The 18,425-nt window shown below is 35.9% G+C and overlaps 1 protein-coding gene across 1 annotated transcript in view; it reads right to left on the bottom strand.

The window, feature by feature from the left end:
• Positions 1 to 6,483: 6,483 nt before the first annotated feature.
• The window catches only part of PITPNA (phosphatidylinositol transfer protein alpha), a 38,352-nt gene continuing 26,410 nt past the window's right edge, over positions 6,484 to 18,425 (bottom strand). The window contains exons 7-12 of the mRNA XM_072429336.1: positions 15,954 to 16,037; positions 15,326 to 15,403; positions 14,762 to 14,872; positions 12,675 to 12,797; positions 11,902 to 11,963; positions 6,484 to 10,930 (exon numbers count right to left, since the gene is read on the bottom strand). Of these exons, the coding sequence (XP_072285437.1) occupies positions 11,916 to 11,963; positions 12,675 to 12,797; positions 14,762 to 14,872; positions 15,326 to 15,403; positions 15,954 to 16,037 (444 nt within the window). The 3' untranslated portion in view covers positions 6,484 to 10,930; positions 11,902 to 11,915. The remainder of the gene's footprint in view (positions 10,931 to 11,901; positions 11,964 to 12,674; positions 12,798 to 14,761; positions 14,873 to 15,325; positions 15,404 to 15,953; positions 16,038 to 18,425) is intronic.

Below are 18,425 nucleotides of genomic sequence, written 5' to 3'. Positions count from 1 at the left end.
GATTCAGTTACTGTATAAAATCCTCACAGTTCATCACAAACAAAGCAAAAAAAGAAATCATTAACTTCTAGAGCAAACTGTGCTTTGATATGCAAAAAGAATCAACTTCAGAGTTTGTCTTGGTCATTAAAGATTGACATGATGTAGCAGAAGAGCTCAGTCCTTAAGATCACCCACAACCTCAGCTGTGTTTAGCAAAAGATTTCTTCTGTAAGTCATGCAAACCGACCCCTCCCCCATCAAGCCTCATTCTGCACACGAGCATGCAGGGAAGCCCTGTTTGTAGCTAGGAGTTGTCCATATGTTGGACGTCCTTAACCCGGGGACTACCTGAATAAATATAATGTAAGCAATGATTAAAAAGGAATAAGCTTTTCATAATATATAGATATACATGTAATATACTTCAAGTCTCAGTTTCCATGCATTTCACAGGATTTGCTTCCTCAAGAGTGACGAGACAAATTTAAAATATTCTGCCTGTTAAAAGCCACATATTGTAATGGTGAGGCCAATAATGGAGCCAGTGTCAATATTTTCAGACAGCCCAGAAAAATTCCTTGTCCATGTGAGCATACTCAGGTGATTGATGTACCTGCTCTGCTCACATGACCATGGTTAGATGTGGAGATTGGCTACTTAGGCAGCAGTACTGTCACATGAGGAGGTCAGGTAATGTCTGTACCTGCAGGCCCAGATCCATTAGAGAAATGGATGAAAGAGGTGTCCATAAAGCAATATACCATACTGGGGGTGCTATCAGGACATAGTCACTTTTCTCTGAATATGGCTCCGATCTCAAGACGTACAGTTGATATTTTGTTGGGAACATTAAAAATGTACAGTGCTGAAGCAAATTCCTAAAAAAATTTACCTTTTGTCTTGAATTTCTGCTGAATATTAGCAATTATCATTATTATTAACAAACAGGATTTATATAGCGCTAACATATTACACAGCCCTGTACATTAAATAGGGGTAAAATGACAGACAAATACAGACAGTGACACAGGAGGAGGAGAGGACCCTGCCCCAAAGAGATTACAATCTATGAGGAGGGGTAAGTAACACGCAATAAGAGGGGAAATATGGAGTGGTGAGAAGTAGTTTAGGAGACAGAATAAGACTAGTGGGCAAGTTTGAAAAGATGAGTTTTGAGGGCTCTTTTAAATAAGCAGAAAGTAGAAGCAAGCCAAATAGGACGAGGAAGACCATTCCAGAGAGTTGGGCAGTTCTAGAAAAGTCTTGAAATTGTGCGTGTGATGAGGTTATGAGTGAGGAAGTCAATAGTAGGTCATTGGAGGAGCAAAGAGAGCAGCTAGGGTGTATTTTTCTATCTGGTCAGAAAGTGGGACAAGAACTGTGGAAGGATATCAAGGCAAAGCACAGGAGCTTGAATTTGATTCTAAGATGAAATGAAAGTCAATGAAGAGAACTACAAAGAGAGGCAGCGGAAGGTGAGTGGTGGGAAGGATGTATGAGTCTGGATGCAGCATTCATAGATTGTGGAGGAGAAAGTCGGGTTAGTGGAATACCAGAAAGGAAAATGATATAGTGCAAGCGATGCAATGCATTTACCGGCATGATAGTACATTTGGATTTCTAGTATGTAGCCTAAGGCTGGAAAGTACTCTTTCAGCCATGGTGGCACACACAGTACTATGTTGCTTTGTATTGCACTAAAGCAGCCAATTAATTTAAATTGGGTGCCTAATGTACGACATCACACCAAAAAAAGGGTGCAGGTACACCACATGAGTGTTACCATCCAATGTAGTGCACTGCAATACACATCTATAGGCAAGTTGCATTGGAGTGCCATTCAGAATGAAAGTCATGGCATTACACCACCATGCCTATAGCACAGTACCGAGTACTGTGATAACACTTGTAGTGCTAAAATCAGATCTAGAATCAAAATCATAATTGTTCCTATAGCAAAGAATGAGGATAACATTTATGGAGACAGATCTCTTTCCTCATTTTGGAAGATTTATTTCAGCTTCTTGTTGCATCCCTGGGACCATAAACAAAGAGAAACTTCCTCAATTGTACACAGACTGTAAAAGGAAAAAAATAAAATAAAAAAATAAGGTTTTAACTTTTCATTCCTTTTTTTTTTTTTAATAAAAAGAACGTCTTGGCTATATATATTTTCACTTTTTACCTTCCCTGTTGGTATACTGTAGCTTGACACAACTAGGTCAGTAGTGGATTGGTCCTCTAATATCTCTGTGTGATTCCTCAGGTGTGGACATGGGGAAGTTAAAAGTTTTGCTGCACCAGGACCCTGTACCCTCCACAGACACAAGGAGCGCCATCTCAGTTTATTGGGGGGACCCCAAGTCAGTTCTGCACAGTGACTCACTGTTGACTACATAAGCCAATAGTACTCTTCATTATAAAAATTGTGTTTTTGTATTCTTGTATATTCTTTTGTCAACTAAGACTATAGTTACATGTTGCTATGCATATGTAGATGCATTGTATATCTTAATAGCTGATCCACATGGAGCAGATTCTTCTATACCTTTTATGTTTGTTGATAATATTTTATTGACATTAAAAGGCTTCTTCATAGTAGACTTTGATGTTTGTAGGAGTGTTGAGATTTATGGCCGAGTAAATCTTTCATATTGTAACAGTAGGAAACATGTTGGTTTTATTCCAGATGTATGGTAAACTGTAAACACGGAGCTGGCACTTTTACCTGCAAGGTAATATGAACAACAAAAAAATTCCAACCCTTTACCAGCCTTTAATCTGGCACTTCTGATTTAAGGTTTGTGCTGAAGAGTAGCCAAAAGCTTTTGGTTGCATCCTGAACATTTCAACTGACCAAGGGTTGAGCATCTCTCAGACAATATTTTGAAAAAAGAAGATAAAGGGATTGTAAAGGCATACATCAATACCATGGGATTAAACTAAATATATTAGGCGCTTTCTTTATTAATAAAAACAAATAGAATAATTGTCAGCCTTTGGACAAAGATGGGTACAATTTTTCCAAACATAAATTCTATGGTTAAAGCATATGCTCTAAAACTCAACGCGTTTTGCAGATCACCTATTGCAGCTTCATCGGTAGTAACTAAAGATAAAGCCTATCATCAGCCCAATCTATAGTAAAATATTAATACATGCTGTAAAAATCCCTTAATCTTCTTTTTTCTCCCAAAATGTGGTTATTCAAATATAAAGATGTGGAGTATGTATAAATTATAAACATCCCGTATTATAATTGTAATATATCTTTTAGACAATTATGTGATTATGGACTTTATTAACTACAGCATAGGATAGAGTAGATTTCGTAGCACAATGGGGACAAGGGACACAAAAAGATGTATTTATTCTAACAGTGGCTGTCTTTATAATGTCTTTATAACATGCATTAAACATCGTGTATTCTTGCAGGCTGGGCTCTCTGAAGATCATTATTGTGTATTCAATAAAGACAAAAACCTAGTAATCACATATCAGTCAAGCTACTGCCTTGTTGTCTGGAAGTAATTATTTTTTTTTTTTTATAATACATTTGTGTTAATTAGCTGTACATGTCAGAAGGTATTAACAATTTCCTCAATTGGATTATGTTCTCACTGGTAGGTGTTTAAAGGATTGGTATGATTTATAGAAAGCTAAGCTAATTTTTTAGGCTTTAGTAGAATCACATTATATATTTTGTTTGTACCCTGCACCTTCAATAACAAGAGTCATAGTATAGTAATTTTGTTTGAAGCAGTTTCTTTGTACTCTTTTTAAATGTTTATGCCTTTTTTTACTGTTTTTTTACGGTTTAATGTTTTCCTTTTTTTCACTTTTTTTTTGCTTTTGAGTATACCACTCTCCAAATCCACAGGGCATTGCTAGCCTCTCTCATGAATTGTCTTTACATAAATTTTTTTGCATAAATTGGATTACATTGGACGTGTTATTGCAGCAATCCAATCCAGTCACACGATTTAATTTACATAACCAGTTTACTGGTTGAATTTACAGATTTCATGCTCATATTAAGGAGCCACTATTTCAGCTCCATCATGGATAAAAATGGCATCCCTGAAGATAAAGAATATTATTAACATATGGAAGCAAGTTTACAAAGTTAACTAAAACTGTGACAGTTTTTCTGCAATTATGACAAATTGTGTATGAAAACCAAGCATTATTTTTATCACCCAAAATGGTTGTTAATGATTACATTAGACAAAAATCCGGGTACAAGTGTCCCCAATATCACTGAGGAGATCATTAGTGATCCACCATGTTGGTTCCTTCTACTCCTTTACCCAACAGGTCACATTATCCAACTCTACACAAAAGAGGTTTGACAAACTCAACTCCAGTCAGCACCCTATAGTACCCTCAAACCCTCCTTTACTTCCATGTGTAGTGTCTCTGACCCTGTACTGAGTGTTCTTTTTTTTTGTTTAACCCCTGTGATGTCATTACAGACACTGCAAAGGATCTGACCTCAGGAGCCGGAAGGATGAGTTCCGAACAGTCTCCGTGACAAGTCATAAACTAGAAGCAGGAGGCACATCAGTGCAGGGAACACAAGGAAAGATCTTTCTTTGGCTCTTGCTGAGCTGAGGGTCCTACACCTGTCAGTTGATTCTAAGAAATTGCACAACCCTCTCTCTTGTGCTAACACTAAACTCTGGGCAAACCTAAATCTTGTTCTATACTTTCTATCCTCTATGCTAAGTTCATAAACCAAACTGTTTTTCACTAACCTTTCAGTTCTGAAATAACTTACTACTGCTGGTAGCACAATAAATCACAAAGCTTGGATCTTTGGTATTGTGTCTGTGCTGTGCAGGTACATCATACTACAATTTGTGTCAAAATTACCACAAACCCTTTGGTTCCATGACTCCCTGAACTGTTTTTGTGATTTCACTGCATGAAAGTTTAACACAGGGTTTTCTAAGCCCACTTACAGTAACAGACTGTATCAGTACATGACAGTGCAATCCTAGACAGACTGTGTTTGCAAAGAGATGAATTTCAGATACATCTACACATGAGGCTGAGACTAAGTGACTGGTGGAACAAATATTCTATCCCCCCCCCCCTTTATTTTTTTTTTTAACAAATTTGCTCACTCTTCAAAGAATATATATACACATATTTACATACATACATACATACATACATATACACAGTTAGGTCCATAAATATTTGGGCAGAGACAACTTTTTTCCAATTTTGGTTCTGTACATTACCACAATTAATTTTAAATGAAACAACTCAGATGCAGTTGAACTGCAGACTTTCACCTTTAATTCAGTGGGTTGAACAAAAAGACTCCAAAAAAATGTGAACTACAGCCTTTTTTTTTTTTTTTACACTAATCACTTTATTTCAGGGGCTCAAAAGTAATTGGACATCTGACTCAAAGGCTTTTTCAGGGGCTGGTATGGGCAATTCCTTCGTTATGTCCTTATCAATTAGGCAGATAAAAGGCCTGGAATTGATTTGGAGGGGTCATGCTTGTATGTAGAAGCACACATCTTCTTCCTCTCGGCTTTGAGGGGCTTTATTGATATGTGAAACCTTTTTTCCTGTAAGACATGGAAGTAAAATGTTTCGCCCAACAAGTGTGACGCCATCTCTAAGCAAATTACAGTAACAATAATGATATGGACCAACAATGTGCCTGGACTGCTGCCTACTTGTAGGAACACTACCTATTACTACTAATTGTAGGAAAACATGTTTAGTTATTTGGTATGTGTTTTGTTAATTATGCCTTTATTTATTTTAATACACACGTTTAATAACCTAAAAAAACTCTTTAGGATGATATTAACCCTAGTCCTTTTATTCCTTGTTACAGTATATAAACCCATATTGAAAAACCAGGGCCGTATACAGAGAGGCACAGATTTTGCTGGTCTCGATTGACCATAAGTAGATCAGACATGTTGGCAAATATTGATCTAAGGCAGTGGTCGCCAACCTTTTCAGTCCCGCGGACCACTAAAATCACTGGCTCCCGACCACACGTGGAGCCGGGTGTCACTCAAAGGGGGAGAAACCTCCTCCAGAATGACGACATTATGACATAACCTGGCCCACTCTCACATCACAGATCTGAGCCTGCAATGGGAGAATGGGCGGGTTGTGTCCAGGGACAATGCCCACCCACCTCCCTGAGCCTGGGAACTGTACTGGGGACATGGTCCACGGCTCTGGCCGGTGCCTCCCCCCAGTGGGGTCCCTCTCCTGATATGCACGTGATTTTATAGGTAAACAGTAAGTCAGTTCTGATCTTTATCCTTTCAATCTTACCCATCAGAATACTAATAGTAGAGCAGTAGTATGGTGTCACTTCAAAATATCGAGCTTTTTATAGGGCAAATTACTATAAAGCAGCACATTGCCTAGACATGCTGGCACAACTTTACCCTTTAATTGCATAAATGATGACTAGCATTTAATATGTACTATAAATGATTCAAAGACATCAAAAAATTAAGAGTCTTCTAGTTTATTTCCAATATACCTGCATTGGAATATTAGACAAAAAAGGCACAAACTCACATAAAAGAAACATTAATAATAATAGAGGCAGATCTACAAACAGTACTCATTTCAAAAGGAAGAATGTTATCAAACAATCAGAATTGGTCTGAATTTTAGCTGAGGTTTAACTTAAAGTACAACCTGACAGGAAAGCAGCACATTGTGTCATACGCTTGGTTTGGACTCCTACTGGTAAAGAACGTAGAATAAAAGGAGAACTGTACCTTGAATATGGGCAGCAAGGCCTGACAGAACCAGCAGCTACATTATATCTCATTAAACAGTATGTTGATCCAAAAAGTTATACATAGGTGCAAGCTTGTTGTATTGTGCCCTTTTTTATGGCACCCAGAAGCTACCACCCCTACACCACCACTGTTATTATTAAAAATACCATTATTAGGATACTTATGATAGTCAGTTATCGATGACTCCTGAAAATGCTACTCGTCTAGGAGTCATGCTTATCCTTTGACTTCAATACTACAAGTCACTGACCTAAAACATGCATACATCCTGTGAAAACAGGAATATTGAACTGCATACTTTTCAAAAGGCACAGATTCAGCATGAGACACACAAATAGCAGTTTCAGTAACACAATGGCCGCCATATTTAAAAGCAAAAGTTGTCATGCTTACTGTGCTGGTTTTGCCATTTAAACTTTAAGTGACAAAAGGAAAGTGACAACCTCTAAGCATAAAGGCAAATTTAATAATAACAGCTAGGGGAATTTATGACTCCCAGAAAACATAAAGGTGGTCAACATTCAGTCCTAACGTGGTCATTAAAAAAACTGAATCACATAATTTGGGTGGACTTTGCCTCTGAACTGGACCCAATAGACCCCAAAAAATACACTTCTAAAAACATTATTAGTATTTATTGACATCACTGGTCACCAAATCCTAATGACTTGTGGGTTGTAGTCTGAAAAAGAACCAAGGTCATAAAATGTCTGCCCTTAATAATTTGTAGGAAAAGCTAATCCTCCTGTAGATATTTAGCACCTCTTTAGGTTTTTCTTTTGGTAACCCTTCACTAAATAAAAAAAAAACATCAGAAGATTAAAGAGTGGCTGCATTCCTGTCAACCATGAATTATAAATAGAAGATGTAACATTAGCCATTTTGCTAAGTAATCAGAAATGTAGGTCTATGTATTGCATTGTCTGAAATGCATACACCTTTGTCTCTGAGCTGCATTTCTAGAGACTTTTTTCCTGCACTGTTAAACACCGCAAATAAAAAATTTTTGGTAGAGGGTAAAACAATAACTCAGATCTACAAGCCTAACTCCAGTACTGCAATCTCTTTCAGTGAGCTCTCATTGCCTGTGTCTTAGAAACTGAAATTATTTCATGGTTTAACATTTACAGGTAATCTCCTATGTATCAGCCATAGGGACAGATAATTGGAAACCAAAGAGGAAAAATGTCTGTTTTAAAGTGTTCTGCTAACCTTGTCCAACAAGTCAGTGCCAAGATGATGATGCTAAAGTAAACTCTCCAATCTCTGGTCACACACAGAATCAGTAAACTATTTTCTATACAGTAGTGAACATGAAGTAGGTAGAGGAAAGAATCCTAGCTCATATTGTCTCTAAAGGATATCTACTGCCTTAGGACAGGGAAACTCTGCCTGAATTACCTATAGTTGCAAACCTGCTGGTTTGGGCGAAAAATGCAGGCATTTTTACTGTACTGTATGGTCATTGTACAACAGTATAGACAACTGTTCCAGAAAAACTTTACAGTACTAAGCTTGCACACTCATTTTCTTACATACATGCAAGCATGTACTTAAAACAGGTAATGCAGAATTTTATGTTTGTATGTATATACAAAATGCTTTCAATATAGACATTTAACAAAAGAAAAAATGTAAAAATGTCTTTATTGTTTGTAGTCCTATAGCCCAACTCCAGCCAAAGATTTTCTTTTAGTTTTGGAATAGGTAAGGACTTGATTGTTCACTGTGTCCTCACTGGGGACATCTACCCTCACGTCTCGTCCTGGTACACAAGGGGAACAGGAACCACTAGGACAGAAATACAGATAGAAATAAAAACCTCTGAGGTTTTAATGTTTTCCCAGTTTGCTAAAATAAAATAATTTTAAATGAAAGTCTCTGCATTTCTCATTACTTTCAGTCTCTAAGATCCCACAACAATAAGTAAGGTAACATCCTCTCAATGGGGACACAGACACAATGAAATCTCTCCCTTCTAATTCTAAATATTTGGTTTGGCTGCCTTTAGCATCTTCAAATATTTTCAATCTAAATGAACTAAATGGAATGCATGTATGTATTAAAAGCCAGCATCAGTGCCCAGGCCAACAATATGACCTCCTGTTCTTAAATACTCTGCCAGCAGCTGCTTGGTAAGTATGCAGATTAAAATGGGTTGCAGTTTGGAATCCTGCATCTTAAAACTTTCCATGTTTAAAATTGTACTGTCAAGAAAGAAGTAAAAAATGTTTATCAAACTAGAATTTACATATCTTTAACATTTTATACTTGCAGCACAGGAAGATGACCGACTTTTTAAGTCTACTAATAAGGCTGTGTTGTAGTCATACAGATGTGTAGCAGATGTTCTAATTTATGGTAGGTGCTGTCATATTGTGAGGGGTGGCAACAGTTGAAACACCTAGCCTTTGCTTCATAATTCCAACAGCCAATGGACAATCTTCATAGAAATTGAATAATTGCTGATGCAGCATTTTAAGCTGGAAGGTATAAAAGAGGTAAGCTGACTGTGCTGCTTTGTCAAACATCTTTAATCACAATTCATAGTTGACAAGTTTTCACAACTGTGAAAAAAAAAGACAAAAACTTACAAGTAAGTCAAGAAGAAGAGGTTGTTAAATTTATCATTTACAAATAACTTTATATTATAGATCTATTAAAATAGTCATATTTTGTAATCTTTCTTCAATACAATTCTTATTTTTGAATAATTCTGCATTACACACAAACATTCACCTACATGTTAAGGGGTTGAACTTCACCTAATATTGCAATATGACATGATCAAAGTCTTAAATAGTGGTAGATCTAGTCAAGGGGAAGGATGGACAGAAAGATGAAGTATGGATGGAAATGGAGCAGGGATGTGGATTATTGCACAACTGCTGGTTGAAAACCGTATATTCCTATTACATTTAATATCATACTTTAATAAACCATAACAAACTGTGACTCTACACTGATGACCCTAATTCCCAGCATTTTTGAATGATTCTCTTGTGTTGACATTTGTCATTCTTATACCAAAATAACTGAGAAAACAATAGTCCTTAAAAATGAATATGAAAAGTAATGTTACTTAAATAAAGGTTACCATCACCGATCAATCATGTGCCAGCTTTTATTTTTCCAATCTAAACTTGTGTTTTTTTTCAGTGAAATACTAGCACACTAAAAAACACACATGGAATAGTGGAGTGTGGAATACTACAGCAATAACAAGCAGTGGCAATCTGGTTTCACATTCCATCTTTAATGATCAGTCAGAAAAATGAATGATGATCGGTAACTGTTGTTTGGCCAGGGCAGGCTAAATCCCAAGAATTAATAGCCAATGAGAACTTTTTTTTTTTAGGTTAACCGAGGATTAATCCTAAATTTTTTTTAAATGTTTTTCTTTCATCAAAAAACTATTTCATCCACTCCTGTGCTTTGCCTTTTTAAACCCCATAATGTAACAATAGATAATGATGGGTAGTTTAGTTAAACAGTTGGAGAGCCTCAGATTGTCAAACAATTTCAACATAGGAATTATATTTGGAATTATCTTGGAAGTTTGGAAGTAAAGACAATCACTACATTTCCACAGACAAAAAAGAAACAAACAAAACATGATTGTGCTATGGAGCCCTTAAACTTCATACAGAGCTATCCTACTTGAATAGTAATGATGAATGTAAAATGCAATTGTTTTATTTCTTGTATTTTTGTTACTGTACCCCTTTAATTTAAACAAAATAAGACCACTGAAAGCAAATTTATACATCTCAAGAAAGTAAAACATAATTATGTATTTCACAATTATCACAAGACATTTTTTCTTTCCTAAAAGTGAGTTAAATTAATTGGGAGCTCAATGGAAAAGTCTTGAACAATGAAAATAGAAGGACAGGGGGAAGGGGGGGCTTTGTTAATACAATATATATACAATGCACCTGAGGAGTGAGCTCCTTCATCACACAGGTGTGAGAATCTTAGCACTTGCTTGTTATAGGGTTCTAGCTCACAATATTAAGGGGTGCCTAGAGTAAGCTACAAGGGGGTTCAATTTGTCTGCAAAAACAGGTAGTGGAGCTTGATCCAGAAGTGAGCTATCCATACGGACCAAAGCACTGAGGCCTCCCATTTATCGCTTAAGTCCAAAACTGGAGAAAAAAAAACAAAAAAAACATTAGTTAACGAATGGCAAAAATGTCCAAACATAATAATCTTCCAATATTGCAGTGCAAGAAAACAGCATCACCCCTAAAGAGCATCTTGACTTTAGGAGGTCTGTAAATAGTTAGGGTAGAGGAACAGGAGATGTAACGGTTGCTCCAATAGATTTGTTTTTAGTGTATTATAACCTGTTATGATGGGCTTTTGTTTGTCAGAAGGGATTTGCATTTCCCTTATCAAGTCTATGACAATCAACACCAGCTTGCAGCAGGTCAAATGCTAGTCAGAAGAAGATCAAAGGGTCCTGGTATGTGCAGCTCAACTTTAGTTGCCAGGGGAATCTGTCTAACCTGGGTTCTATCGCACATGCCAAGAATAAATGATCTTCCCGTTACCTGCGGTACCAAAAATCATACCCAGGAAAAAATGCAAAAGGTGGTGGGGCTCTGGGACAGAACAGGGATAGGTGAGTATTGCAGGCTTAGTTTTTAAAGAGTATCTGTCACCTTGCCTTTTTAGGGATAGCCCATCCTTGGACCTACCTGGCGCTTTTAATCACTTAGTGTGACACAGTGGTCTGACTCCGTTAAAAGCTTTTGCAGGGTTTGACTCCATTAGGCAATGAAGTTCAGATAAGTTTGGCTAAGGTTTGGCTAGCAGTTAAAAATTGTTAGCCAGACTGGAGCATTTATTTTGGCTATTTTAAGCCAAAATATCAACTACAGGTCCATCTAAAACTAACCTTTGTATATAGTGACAACACTGCTTTGATTTTGCTAAAGAACTATTGTTACATTTTAATTCCAAATTCAGGCATTTTTGCCTTGGAAATGTCAATCAAACTTAATGTGCATTTTCTAAACTAATAAATTAGTACATAACTTTTTTTAAACTATAGATACATTCAAAAATATATTGATGAATGTAAAACTTTCAAACATACTTTAAGATTACTCACTGAATGCACTAGTGCTAATCATCTGCAGCCACCATTCCTTTCACTGGGTCCTTTTCTCTCATCTAAGAATAAAAACAGACACATATTAGTCCAGTAGCAAATGATCAAAAACATTTTTTTTAAACTTAATTGATGCAATTTCCTGCGCACAGATTACAAATTATTCTTAATCCCTAAATAATTGGGTAAATAAAACAGATAAAATGTTATGAAAATCAAGCCATATACCTTTCAATGGTTTTCTCGGCCTTGGTTTATTACCTTTTAAGGTATGTTAAAGCGGATTTACACTTAATACAGGGTAACATTTTACATAGCACACTTTGGTGTGGTAAAGCAAATCATAAAATGATTTACCTTTGCATGTCATTCCACAGAAATAGCATTTCCAGACATTTCAAAGTACCTAGGCATACAGTGTTTTCTACAGGAGAAATGTTATGCCAAGCCAGGAGCTGTACATCTTAGATATATATTGCCCCGACATGCACCATTGATCACTGGATTACACTGCCAGTGTAATACAGGGGTAAAATACACAGAGGTAAATAAAGGACCCGATTCAGAGGCTGTTCCAAAAAAAAAGCAATTAGAGGCAACCAGTATTTTCTATAGGCCCATACACTTTAAATTTTACTACACTGGGGGAATATATAAAAGAAAACTTTTAAAAATGAGCATTCATTTTAATACAGAACAAAACAAAAAAGAAACCAGAGGATAGAGGTTTTCAAAAGTTAAAGAAATATGATTATTTATGAACTGATACAAACCTCATCAAGCTCCTTCTTTGTTTCATCCTCCATCCTGCGAATGTCCTCCATGGTTAGCTCAACCCATCTGTCCAGCCAGCAGAAAAGCTGCCGATGGAAGTTTGTAAACAGCCGCCTCTCTTGCTGGTAATAATAAAGAACATTTGAAGACATCAGCATAGGGAAATAAATGACAATTGCTAAACCTAAACCATAAACAAAAAAAATAAACCATTGCAGCAAGAATTTTTGCTCAAAGTTGCAAAAGTAATCATTATTTTAGAGCTGTGCTGTAAAGTCTAGCAGCAAAATACAGAACATTTAAAGACAAGAAGAAACCAGTAGGAGATAAAGTAAACTACAAGAGGCTGACCATGCCAAATTCAGGTAATAACTAATTTTTAGTAATAGGCAGAATAAAGGCATTAAGTTGAAAAGGCAACATGACAATATAGCTTGTCTCAATGTATAGGTGGCCATCTTGAATTGTACAAATATTAAAGAGCAGTGTCTAGTGGTGTACTCAGGGTTTATTAACTAATATTTAGAATATATACAGAAAAAAAAATCAAAAGTGAAGAAGTTATCCATATATACACACATTTCTAAAAACTTGCCAGTGTTCTATCCTGCCCCTTTTAGCTGGGTGCACCACCCGGCACTTTTCAGTAACCACCTGGCTGTTTTTGAGTTGTTACTGAAAAGTTGGGGCACAATACAGGGCACTGGACAGCTGAGACAATATACATGGGCAATGGAAAAATTGGACACACTAAGGGGCAGGCACTAGAAAGTTGGAACAATTTATAGGGGGGTGGGGGCTGTAAAAAGATGACAGGATTATAGGGGTTACTGGATTCCAATGGCAGCAACAACAACTAGGAACATTAAATTTGATGTGTTTCCCCACCTACTATTTGACCAACCGCCTTCTCTCCATCTAACTTAAAACAATTCTGTGGAACTGCCTACAATGTAAAAGTTGTTTAATTTCAGGAAATACCCCCAATATCCCTCTCTTTTTGAAAAAATAAATATGTTTTTTTCAGTCTGGTTCTTTAAAATTGTAATAAATTTACTATATTAAATATTGTACACAAACAAATATTACAAATTTTTCTTTAAAAAAAAAATCATAACATTAAGGTCATTACGTTTAAAATTGCACAGTTTCCTTTAAAACAAGAAAGCAACCCCCCCCCCCCCCCCTCTTCATTTTATCCTCATGGTTTCCCCTCTATATCACATTGACCCAAAAGAGAGGGGGGGAAAAAAAAGACACTCAAAATACTGGAAAATAAAAGACTATCTAGTCAGCCAGAAGAAAAATAAATGGTATAAATTCAGGTTTAGAATAAATGTTAATATTCCCCCTACAAAGAAAAGGGTGCATATCTGCTTATTGATAAAACATAGATTGTACATTACACGCTGCAAGATAGCTTAGTTTAAAACATTGCAGCAATGATTCATAAGCCAGTTCTGCAATATCAGTTCAAGGTCAGTTTGTGATTTAGGGATTTTAACAATCAGTTGTACGTAATTTTAGTGGCTGGTTAACTCATCCCAATTCAGATCTCTTCCTGAACACATGAAATGAAAATTAATTGTAATGAAATTAATGAAAATGTAATCATGTTCCACAAAATGGAATATAAATACACTAATCCCATCACACTGCAACATGATCTAATCCATGTGTACACAATGCGACACCCACTAGATGCAGGGAAAGAACAAGGTGGGCGATCTCCTAGTTTCAGCCACACGGATTCTCATGGACAAAATGTGTTTGAAAGGAATGTGATTGGGTTGCCCGATGCAAGAAATTGATTGCCAAGGAAAATAAAAATAAAAAAAACACAAAATGAATAAAGTGCGGTACTAAGATGCATGAAATGTACTTTCAGTCTCTAAACACTTACAATTTAGTGTAAACAACTAGAATAATTTCAATCTGCTATAAAATTAATTTAAGTAAAAGAAAAATGCAACAAAACATTTGAAATATTCTTTGTCTGAGCCTTTATGTTAGTAGCTGGTGTTTTTGAATATGATATTTAAAGCCAAGGATGAATGATCCCCATCCATCTACTGGATGCACTCACCTTCTGTATGAAGCTCTCTACTTTGTTCTGAAGGCCCCACCATTTGAATTTGATAGTCACCAACTTGTAACAACACATATGAGGAATGTCCTGCCGCTGCCCCATTGTTTTCTATAGGAAATTTTAAAAACAAAAAAATTAAGGGTCAAATATAATTTCCACTGCCTGCAAGTAAGGTCCAATACTGATGAATACTTGTGTCAAAGTGGCCAAATAAATTCTATTTAATGTAGTTGGTAATGTATACTTTAACTGGTTTCTATTTTTTTTCTAAACTACATGATGCTTTCAGGAAGGACCTGCTATTTTGAGAGTACAGGAAAAAATATTAATTTTTAACGGTATTCTAAATATTAATAGACAGAAAAATATATTCAAATATAACCCATAAGAAAAGTGACACTGAAAAAAGGTTGTTCTGCGATATACTACTCATATTACAAACAGCTATAAAAAAAACTGGTACCCTACTAAATAGCTCGCACTGGTCATCTAATGCTCCATCTACACCATGGATTACTGCTACTATATGACCTTAATAAATGAAAATGGACAAAGAAATACCTTCCAATCAGGAGTTAGTGGTCCTCGACCAGTCTTGATGGACTTAAACTTTGCTGGATCCTCTTCTGGTTTATAATCCTAAAATAATTTTCTCATTAATAAATGCATTATTGAAAAAAGCTATTTACAATAGGTTAAGTTGGCTAGACGCTAAAAGTTTTGCATTAGCATAAACCACTAATGTAATAGTAAAAAGGCACTTTTTGAAAATATCCTCCTTGAACATTTACACCAAAAAATTAAATATTCAAGAAAAGAAAATATTTCAAGAAACTTTATTGCACAATAAAAAAGAAAGTTTAAATTAGGAGTTAAGTCCTACTTTACTTCACCAGGCATTAACAGATGGGAAACAACTAGTTGACATATATACTGTCTATAGTATATACTATAGAAAGGCTCCATCTTGTATATGATCAATTAGATGTGTAATGATCATTTAGCATGGTAGCTGTAAATGCAAATAAAAACAAAATACTACTGCTAGCCATCTGCAATTCTTCATTGAATTCAATGCAAAAACAAAGATTTTTTAAAAATATATTTGTATTATTTTCATACTTGCAAACATCAGAAGATAGAGAAATCATATGTAAAAAACTGACGTGATACCACAAGATGTACAAACCTTAGTGAGAACCTGGTTTCGATCTGCAATATCAATTTGTACTACTTCCACATTCTTCCATACATCTGGCTCTAACTTATGAACCTGCAGAGAGATAGAGAACACAAGATACAGGTAATACATAAATGACTGTAGGTTACAATTTCACATGGCAGACTGATCCAACAGAATGAGTAAGTTACTCAGATATAGATTTTTTGACATTAGATGTGTACTATTCTAAGTCTTATAATTGACTAAATCACTTTTTAACTAAAAGATAATCAAGTATTATGAAACATGGTATCATTGTATCCCCTTGGGACTCACTTCCCTTAAGACAAATTCCAGTTTTCAGTGCTATTTGAAGTCATAAAATAGTGAAATAGGAGGAGGAAAGTTTCCAGGCTGAAATTGTCACAGTGCCATGCACATAAAATAAATGACTTGGGACCACAAGCAAGGCTCACTGTGACCTTTGACCTCAGGTGATCAATTATTAATTTGATATTTTATTAATAAAGCACCAGCATGGTGAATAATAAGTTGTTGGATGATGTATAATAGGTTTAGGTTGCAGATAGCAAACTTGCATGCATAAAAGTTAACGGTACTAACACACAGGAGGACCCTTTCCAATGTAACTTGCATTTTGGTAATGGCATTCCATCTTCCTGTTCTAAGTTATTTAATGTACAGCTCTGTGTAATGTGTTGGCGCTAAATAAATCCTGTTTATTAATAATAATATTATTATTCAATAAATGTTTGTACCAATAGGGGCCAAATTTGTTATACACACATATAAACTGTAGTCAAAAGGTGAAAGCATGTGGATGGAGCAGGATAAAGGCTAAGCTTAATAAATTTGGGCTAAATAACAACTGTGTAAATGTCAGTTGTCAATTAGAACTTGTTTTAAAGGATCTGTAACTGTCATCCCAATCCCTGCTTCACTGAATGTACAAACACCCAGGAAAAGGTAATCATACCTAACTTCCTGCATACAACTCTCCTCTCTAAAGCCCCCAGCCCTGATGCAAGCAGTTGGCTCACTGTTTATACAAATGGATGTTAGTCTTAAAGAGTAGGCATTTCTAGGCAGACTGCATTTGCACGCGGAGTTCCCTAAGTAACAACTACTTATAATGCTGAGTCTCCATGATTGAAATAACTGAAATCCAAATAAAGGGACATGGAGAATATTAATCCGGTAAAGAAAGAACTAGCTGTAACTGGATTGTCTTCCAAGTTGATCTGTATCTGACTTGTGGCAGCTTATAATGCACACTGTGAAAAGCCTGCAGGTAAATCAAAATAAGGCAAATAAAGACTGCAAACCAGCTTTATTGTCATTCTGAAAAGAAGTGGCTACAGAGCATACTGTTAGAAAAACGTAAACAGTTTATTTGATCTCAAATATGGTTTACTTCTGGTCAGTCAATGTACTACAGCACAACCTAGAGAGATTGCAGAAGATATAGATCTTCTGTGGTGCTCTATAAATGAAATTCCTGATTGGTGGGAGATAGTGGCGCGTTAACTAAAAATCCCAGCAAATAGGAACTTGACAAATCTTTTTAAGATCAGAACAATAATATCACTGCATCTGATCCAAGGCAAAGTTCATATTTGTAAAAGGTCTCAACAAAATTTGCATTCATAACTGTAGTTTCTGAGGACAAACAACTGACCAAGCTAATTATAAAAAAATATTTCTTTATGAAATGTATATAGATGGGCATCATATGGCCAATCTAGTTCAGGGTAGCCAGTACTGTATTGTGTGTATATGCCAAGCAAAGTACTGTTTTATTTGTTTACTCAAGTTCCCTGCCATTCATTGTAATACATTTTTTAAAAGTGTTAAAAGCATTTCTATTGGAGATTCCACCAAGGTCCCTTGGTACAATTTAAATTGCATATACAAAGAAACAAGGTTTTACAATTTTTTTAAAAACGTTATTGATATAATTGCTTAATCTAAATAATCTTGTCACAAACCTGAGCAATTTAAACTGAGCATATAATAGGCTCTTCTGGGCAGGGTCCATTCCTCCTCCTTTCAACCCCTATTTAATGTACAGTGCTGCGTAATATGTTGGTGCATATCAATTCTGTTTATTTATGATAATATTAATAAAATACATAATAAATCATCTAGAGATGTAGGCAGTGCAAGTTATAGTTAATTCATGACTTTTTCTTCAAAATTTGGGCAATTCCTTGTCCCCCAACCTGCCTATAGGTAAGGTTAAGGGGCCAGAGGTGGGTGCATAATAAAACCACTACCCAGAATATACTGATCAATAAAAAATGCTTAATATTTATTGCTGTTCACCAGTTCTTAAATAAGGTGACTGCATTTAGGTTTTTAAGGCTTTTTTTTCTTTACTTTCACCTGATGATTTCCCCTATGACACTATGTGGTATCCCACTACCCACTTTAGTGCCCCCCCCCCCTACCCTTTTAGCTGGGTGCACTACATGGCAC

Source organism: Pyxicephalus adspersus, chromosome 1 (assembly GCF_032062135.1).
Source record: "Pyxicephalus adspersus chromosome 1, UCB_Pads_2.0, whole genome shotgun sequence".
Taxonomy (NCBI): Eukaryota; Metazoa; Chordata; class Amphibia; order Anura; family Pyxicephalidae; genus Pyxicephalus; species Pyxicephalus adspersus.
This window is presented reverse-complemented; position numbering and strand designations above follow the sequence as displayed.